Here is an 8902-nt window from a genome sequence, read left to right as displayed (position 1 = left end):
CCTAATGCAAGGGATCTTTTATATGCACTTTCTCAGACAAGAAAGCACACCGTTCGTTCTCAACACTTAAATGTATTAATAATACATGTATATAGTGAGGAAAAGGGGGGACTTTAGGACCAGTTCGTTCTATGCAGTTCTAAGAAAGTTCGTGTATATACATGTATATATTATGACAAGTGGTGACGTCACAGACACTTAATATTCCGTACGAGCGGCTACTTGCTGCACCACATGGCTACTAGTACCGTTACCATTAGCAACGTGTCTTTTGTAATTATACACTTTCTACATAACATGTGGCGTATCTTATATCAGTCTGTAATAGCAGTCTTTGATTTTCAAGACAGGAATTTCTTAACAAGGCCAGGTTTGAGAGAGAGAGAGAGAGATAGATAGTTAGAGAGAGAGAGAGAGAGAGAGAGAGAGAGAGAGAGAGAGAGAGAGAGAGAGAGAGAGAGAGAGAGAGAGAGAGAGAGAGAGAGAGAGTCAGAGTTTGTTAGATCTAAATACAATTAATAACTTGAACAACATAAGTTGCTTAGCCCTCTTAGTGTTTTATTTGTTGTTTATATTTATATATATATATATATATATATATATATATATATATATATATATATATATATATATATATATAATATATATATATATATGTGTGTGTGTGTGTGTGTGTGTGTGTGTGTGTGTGTATGTATCGTTTCTATTTTTTTGAGTGACAGACATTGTTTCTTGCACGAAATAGTAATTTGTAACGTGCAACTTACTTTTGAGTGTATAATTACCTTCCAATTCGTTTGTCACTCCACAATCAAACATTTTCTTGTGATTCGTAACCATTTATATTGTTTTTAACCACCACACCCTCGTATGATATAATACGATGTATCTCGTTAAGGTATGAATGGCGAGCACCCAGTATCATCAATAGTCAAGCACACGCCAAACGGTCATGGTCGAAAACACGCCGAAGCAGTCTTGATCGGGGTCTGGGTCTGAATCTGACGAGTCTGACATGTTCGTCTATGTCTCGTTCCAACCAGTGCATCACGACTGGTATATTAAAGGCCGTGGTATGTGTTATTCTGTCTATGTCTCGTTCCAACCAGTGCATCACGACTGGTATATTAAAGGCCGTGGTATGTGTTATTCTGTCTATGTCTCGTTCCAACCAGTGCATCACGACTGGTATATTGAAGGCCGTGGTATGTGTTATTCTGTCTATGTCTCGTTCCAACCAGTGCATCACGACTGGTATATTAAAGGCCGTGGTATGTGTTATTCTGTCTATGTCTCGTTCCAACCAGTGCATCACGACTGGTATATTAAAGGCCGTGGTATGTGTTATTCTGTCTATGTCTCGTTCCAACCAGTGCATCACGACTGGTATATTAAAGGCCGTGGTATGTGTTATTCTGTCTATGGAATGGTGAATATGGTGATGGTGATCCCTTGCTACAAATGGAACAATTTAGCGTGTTTCCTCTCTAAGACTATGTCAAAGTTACCGGTCTTCTGCCAAATCTGTAGTTCGCGCCATTATTTTGTCACATTCAATTCAAAGCGGTAATAAACTCCAACATGAGCCTTATGTGTTGGAAAGTTGCATACCCAGACCACCAAGACATACTGACACTTTAAGAAATAAGAAACGCGTAATTTTAGATTTAATAAAAAAAAAAAAAAAAAAATACGTGATTGTACCTGCTAACTGGGGGCAGCCATTTTCTTTTGTTTTCAGTGCGTCCGGAATTCTAGCTTGGGGCGAAGTGACGTCAGTTCCGACCAACTCCTGTATGTACAGTGTAAACAAACGCAGTCATTTACAACAAGGCGCTTCACTTTTATCAACCTGACTTGTAAAATGACTTGATAATATAATAAACTATTCAACTAAATATATTTCAATTTGCATTAATAGAACGAAATGGGGTTATACTATAATATAGTGTCTCTCTTAAAAAAAAAGAAAAAAAGAGCATATTATTAGACCTATTGGTAGGGTACGTTGGAGCAAAAACGACCACTCACGATACGTAATTGGTCACTTTTGTGATTTTAGATGGGAAAGTCTACTTAATCAAGGGTTTTGCAGAATTATTTACAGTAATAAAGCAGGACGGCTGATAATGTCCATTACGATTTTAGGGGTGGCCGGTTATCCCACAATACCCTGTGATCTTAATAAAACAGGCACGTAGTTTTGTGTGTCTAGACATCTTGACTGGTGACCATCCAAATAGACGCCTGCCAATCAGAAACCACAGGTACATGCCATGGAAAGAAAATACCAATTCACTAAGAAAACACTCCGATTATTATTTCAGTACGTGGGGTAATGTGTGGACAAAACATAATACAGTTATTTAGACACTTTGAAAATGGTGGCTTATTTTGTACTGTATTTTGTTTTTTCAGTTGTAAGACGTAACACGTTAGATATCACGTATCCACTGGCTCGCCAAAGGGTGTATTCACTGGCATGGTACAAAATGGCTGCGCCCGTTATAGATAATAGCCGTCACATTTAACCATTTTATTAATTAACTATAAGATTATACTTGTTGGTATTAAGCAATGATGTGAATTATATATCGTTGAGTACACATACCAGTGCAAAAGCCTTGCGCAAGCATTCCTTTAATGTCTATAGTTCTTAGTTAATTGTAAGAAAAAGGCAATACTCTTATTGTAGGCTAAAAATATTTAATAGTAAAAAAACGTGTATAAAATAATACAACAATATAACCATAATTCGGTAGAAAAATGGCTGTCGACCCCTGCCGTTAAAGAAACACCCCCAGATCCGCTTTCTGCGGCTACACTGTTTATGTGGTGGTTGTCAAAATGATCATCGCCATTATTCACGTGTCCTTCTCTGCCTGAATTATCAATGACGTCATTTTTGTCTGGTATCCATGGCGGCAGGTTTCTATCAATAGGAGTCTCCACCTCAAATTCAGACTTCGCAGTTGTCCGGATTTTAGTAACAACCACATTCGTTGATGCGCTTGTCATCTGGCTTCGAACTGTAGAGGGCGTGCGCGTGTGTGTCGTAACTCTTGGTGACGTCATATCGACTGTTGTCTTGCGAGTAGCGATTGGTCGTTGTGTCATAATGATACGTGGCGTTATCACGACAGTCGCATTGCGGTCTGGCTGTGTTGACAATTTGATCTCTTCCGTAGTTCTTGTAGATGGTATCGTAACATGCGTAGGTGTCGTAATAACGGAAGTCAGCACTGGTTTTGGTGTGGTTATCGAAGACGTCGTCACTTCCGTTGTATTTTCGTATGGAGGGACGACCACGTCGGGGTAGTGTCTGGCGACAGCGGTCACTATGGCTCGCAAGAGGGGGTATTTTCCTTTGTTGCAAAATGAACCTTTGAAATCGTCCAGATCTAGTGACCAAAACATTACCCCACCAAGTTGCTGTTCTATGATCCAGTCCACCTGCAATGTTAAATAAAGAACACATTTAAATACTGTTCATAGAAACAACACGACAGACATCGTACTGATAACACTTTTACAGTCTTCACTCAAGACTACCAGTCTGAGCAATAACACCATGGCCACGCTATACAATTATATGCATGTGACGTCATTAGACATTTGAGTCTAGACTACAGTTTTTATAAGCACGGGCCCAGAATGAATGCAGTGTCCCTTTTATTTTTCAATCCATGATTGCTATATTCTGACTGGCGCCGTTTCACTGCTGTAACAGCATATTATAAAAGGCAACAGCTGGGGATTTTCTCATAAACATAATTTTACTACGCTACAGAAATATCAGGGGCGTAGGCTGGGGGGGGGGGGGGGGGGGGGGGGTTCGGACGAAACCCCCTGCTGAAGCAAATGGTCTGCTTTCAGAACTAAAACATACAGGTTTATACATATGGAGTTTCTGATGGAGCAAAAACAAAATAGAAAAAGGGTCAACTTGGTTCATATTCGAACCCCCCAAGGTCCAGATCACGCTACGCCCCTGTATATAACGAATACTGATGATTATACTCCTAACGCGTCGGTTTTAGCCAATCACATCGGATTATCAAACAAAACCAAGGTCCATTTACGTTAAAATGTTTAAAGTTTGTTTTTCTTTAACGACACCACCAGAGCATATTGATTTATTAATCATCGGATAATGGATGTCAAACATTTGGTAATTTTGATATATAGAGAGGAAAGCTGTTACATTTATTTTCCATTAGTAGCAAGGGATCTTTTATATGCACCATCCAACAGACAGGATAGCACATACCACGCACGGCTTTTGATATACCAGTCGCAGTGTACTAGCTGAAGCGAGAAATAGCCCAATGGGCCCACCGACGGGATCGATCCCAAACCGACCGCGCATCAAGCAGGCGCTTTACCACTGGGCTACGTCCTGCCCCTACGTCAAAAGGAGACCTATTAATTAACTAATTAATTAATTAAATGATATTTATAACGGATAATGCTATTCCATAGTTTGACACCTAATAGCCGATGTATTTTTCGTGCTGGGGTGTCGTTAAACATCTATTCTATTCTATTATATTATATTCTAATCATATTGTTAAAATACATAGGCAAACATTTTAAGTTTTAATCTCATACCAACTCGCATACCGTTGTACTGTTGTTATTCTCTTTAAAATAAACTGCAATGTATATGAAACAGTTTCTTGAAAAATGATCATAAAACTGCACATATTAAATCTCTAGGAGTGGACACACACTCTGTAACAAAGCAAGAAAGAAAGAAATATTTTAAACGACGCACTCAACACATTTACGGTTATATGGCGTCAGACATATGGTTAAGAACCACACAAATATTGAGAGAGGAAACCCGCTGTCGCCACTTCATGGGCTCCTCTTTTTCTATTAGCAGCAAGGGATCTTTTATATGCACCATCCCATAGACAGGATAGCACATACCACGGCATTTGATATACCAGTCGTGGTGCACTGGCTTGGACGAGAAATAGCCCAATGGGCCCACTGACAGGGATCGATCCCAAACCGACCGCGCATCGAGCGAGCGCTTTACCACTGGGCCACGTCTCGCCCCTCTGTAACAAAGCAAGGCCAGGAATTGCAGGTGTGTAGATCTTTAACGTGTGTACTTGCATATTGGTTACTAGTAAAAATAGTAAATATTAAAGCGCAGTTGCCTACCTTGGTTCTTCCGGCAATTGCTTTCATCCCTGTACGCATAACCGGCCTCGGTGGCGCAGTGGTTAAGCCGTCGGACTACAAGCTGGTAGGTACAGGGTTCGCAGCCAGGTACCGGCTCTAACCCAGAGCGAGTTCTTAAGGGCTCATTGGGTAGGTGTAAGGCAACTATACCCTCTTCTCTTTCACTAACCACTAACCAACTAACAACTAACCCAATGTCCTGGACAGACAGCCTAGATAGCGGTAGTTGTGTGCCCAGGCCAGCATGCTTGAACCTTAATCGGATATAAGCACGAAAATAAGTTGAAATGAAAATGTAAGCATACTGATGACGGGAATTTGTTTAGAAATTCATTTATTTATTTACCTTTTTTATTACGCGAGTTAGCAGGGTTCAGAACTCAATAACATACCTTTTTATATTATTATTAGCATTTATTGTTTTTAATTATTGAGTTAGCCTACACGTCGATTTACCCTTATTGTAAGGTCTCTCTACACAATTCACTTCCGGGTGAGAGTTTATTCATCATGATCCACTACAGTTTCTAATTGTGTCATATTTTGCTGTGGTTCACATATTCTCTTCTAATAATTGGAGAATTAAAACAATTTGTATTTGTCAATGGTAAGCCCTCTGGCTGGAATTTGCCCATGATATTTTGAAAACTTGTGCATTGACGTTTTAGAACATGGGTGTATAGCAGAACAGAATCGGTTCCTGAACTACCTGTTCAGACCGGTATTACAGCCAGATGCGGTCATATAGCAAAAAACTGAGACGGAAATGTTCTCAATTTTGGAGTGAAAATAAATGTTTAAATAATGTATGTTCGAAATGGTGTATGTTGTTAGTGCCAACGAGAACCCGTTCTATTGGCAATATTCATTTGAAGTTGAGCAATTTAACATGGATTTTGTGGGGAGAACTAATACCAAAAACGATAGCCACAAGAGACAAGCACATGTCACGGTTGGAGAGACAAGGACTGGGACGTGGAGGTGGACAGCGAAAGAAGTTGAAAGATAGGAGGAGTTGCGAGATCGGTAAGAAATGAGATGGAATTCAAAGGAAATAAAGGAAAGGGAGTAGTGGAATAAAAAACAAAAAAAAAGACCAAACAATGTCGCTGCCATACAAGATCTTCTCGTGTATAGCTCCACCTGCGTCCACACTCATACTAGTTTATAAGTACATTTACATTAAAAAGACCCCCCCCCAAAAAAAAAAACAACAACAAAAAAAACCCAAACCAAACAGCCCCCCCCCCCCCCCCAAAAAAAAAAAAAAAAAAAAAAAAATTGCAAATGTCATCTGTCGCTATTTTTTGGATATGTATTGGTGATAAATGACTACAAATCAATCGATCCCCACATACAATGTTTATATATTACAAAGTAACTAAAAAATATGTTACAAATGTAATGTGTTATAACTCAACATAACCCCACCCCCCACCCCCCACCCCCCAGTGGTTTCCAAAACAGTCCATGGCAAAGTTTGTTTTTAAAATCGCATATCTATTATATTTGTGAAAATGAAGATGCAATTTAAATTCATACCGTGAACGTCATGCATTAATCTGGCTGTTGCCCGTAACAGATGTTGCAATGAAAAATAAATTTATAAATAGTAAGACAACCATGACATTATTTAGATGTAATTGTTTTGTGGGCATGTAATTTATGGTATCATTTTTACATTTCTCAAGTAAAATCTAACAAATATATCTAGTCATTATACAGCTTTAAGATGGCCCCTTTAACGGTGTTTAGTAGTCACTTAAAGGGACAGACCCTAGTTTTTAAACACTATGGCATATTTGTCACCTAGACGTTAGTTTCAACCCGTAAACATGGTTTGGTTAATTTACAAAACTGTAACAAATTTAGATACAACAGAGTGAAACAAGAGTCTGTGACGTTGAAATACCCTTAAAAATAAACTAAAACGATACACCATAACCTTTACTTCTCAGACACACGTGCGTTTTTAAAAATATGAAAAATGCATTTTGTGATGTTAGAAACACCAGCATGACCAGAAACACTTCGGCTGTATGGAAATGGATAATCTATACAATAAAATATAAGTAATGTTTGATAAATGGCTCTAATTGTGAAATATATACCTTAGTATTTAAAAACTAGGGTCTGTTCCTTTAATATGCATTCGTATGCAGACGCTGACTCACCAGAACCAGATGTTACGATGCCACGTGGCGTGTGTGATCTAATTTCATATTTTACGCACAAGTAGACTAATTTAATTGCCGCATGTATAATTAGCGTGTGCATCTGGTGGAAAGCATGCTATGCATGTGTGTATACTTATATGTATCTAATAGCTATAGACTATGTTATATATTATGTCCTGGACTTGTTACAAAATGCCACGTTTTAAACAGAACAGTGTTTTCCCATGTTTGTTTTTCTTTGTGTGTACGTGCGTGCGTGTGTGTGTGTCCGTGGTGTATGTGCGTATTTTGTGTGTACATTGTGCGAAGGAAATGATATTGGAGATGAATTTGACTACTTATTAAAGTGTAACTAGAGAAAGAAAGAAATGTTTTATTTAATGACGCACTCAACACATTTTATTTACGGTTATATGGCGTCAGACATGTGGTTAAGGACCACACAGATATTGAGAGAGGAAACCCGCTGTTGCCACTTCATGAACTACTCTTTTCGATTAGCAGTAAGGGATCTTTTATATGCACCATCCCACAGACAGGGTAGTACATACCACGGCCTTTGATATACCAGTCGTGGTGTACTGGCTGGAACAAGAAATGGGGATCGATCCCAGACCAACCGCGCATCGAGCGAGCGCTTTACCACTGGGCTACATTCCGCCCCTTACATATAACTATTTTCTGATTGCTATATTTGATAATCGTGTCACCATGTGTATTCATTTTAAAAAAAACCCATGTATACAGCTGTCTTTAATTATGTGTGTACGAACAGCTCCTGTTGTCGTTCTTGTCATTGTAAATGTCTGGTGTACAATAAAGCATCATATGCTATCATTTGATAAACTGAGTGTACCGTAATAAAGTTTTAAGTCGATAAGATTACATGATTAATTAGGATTCTTTGCATACTATTTTTATATAGTGAGGCATTTTTGTTAACTCTGTTATATATCTTTGCTGGGGAAACAAACCAGACGCGGATTCGGGGTGGGGGGGGGGGGGGGGGGGGGGGTGGGGGAGTGACGTGACAAGGGGGTCTAGACCCCGTAACCCGGAAAACAAAATTCACTTATTTTAATGTGCATTCACCGCTAATATAAGCTTCCATTTAAGCAGTTGCACATAGGACCCCTCCCTTCCCTCCCCCTAACATTCTGGATCCGCGTCTGAACAGTTATTGTAACTGTATGTATGTCTGTCTGTCTGCCTGTCTGTCTGTCTATGTATGTGTCTATGTATGTAGGTATATATATATGTGTGTGTGTGTGTATGTGTATGTATGTATTGATGAATAATATATTGTATGTATGTCGAGGTTGACTGTTACATACATAGCTATTAACGCAATGGTGCAGGGGATTAATTGGATCCTTTCTGGCCTAAAAAAATTGTCCCATGCCGTTGCTGGGACTCGAACCTGTGGAACCAAATCGCACGCAAATTGGAGACTAACCACGATGCACTCTGAGCTATTGAGGCATCCATAAAAAGGAAGGGAAAGGAAATGTTCTATTTAACGACACACT

At 39.2% G+C, this 8902-nt stretch overlaps 1 protein-coding gene across 1 annotated transcript in view; it reads right to left on the bottom strand.

Moving 5' to 3' along the window:
• Positions 1-2695: 2695 nt before the first annotated feature.
• Positions 2696-8902, bottom strand: part of LOC121387230 (chitinase-like protein 3) — a gene marked incomplete at its 5' end in the record, with an annotated part of 25925 nt that continues 19718 nt past the window's right edge. Inside the window, one exon of the mRNA XM_041518255.1 lies at positions 2696-3453. Within this exon, the coding sequence (XP_041374189.1) occupies positions 2707-3453 (747 nt within the window). The remainder of the gene's footprint in view (positions 3454-8902) is intronic.

This window comes from Gigantopelta aegis, chromosome 13 (genome assembly GCF_016097555.1).
Source record: "Gigantopelta aegis isolate Gae_Host chromosome 13, Gae_host_genome, whole genome shotgun sequence".
Taxonomy (NCBI): Eukaryota; Metazoa; Mollusca; class Gastropoda; order Neomphalida; family Peltospiridae; genus Gigantopelta; species Gigantopelta aegis.
Note: the sequence above shows the minus strand (reverse complement) of the source record. Positions and strands in the feature narration are given on the sequence as shown.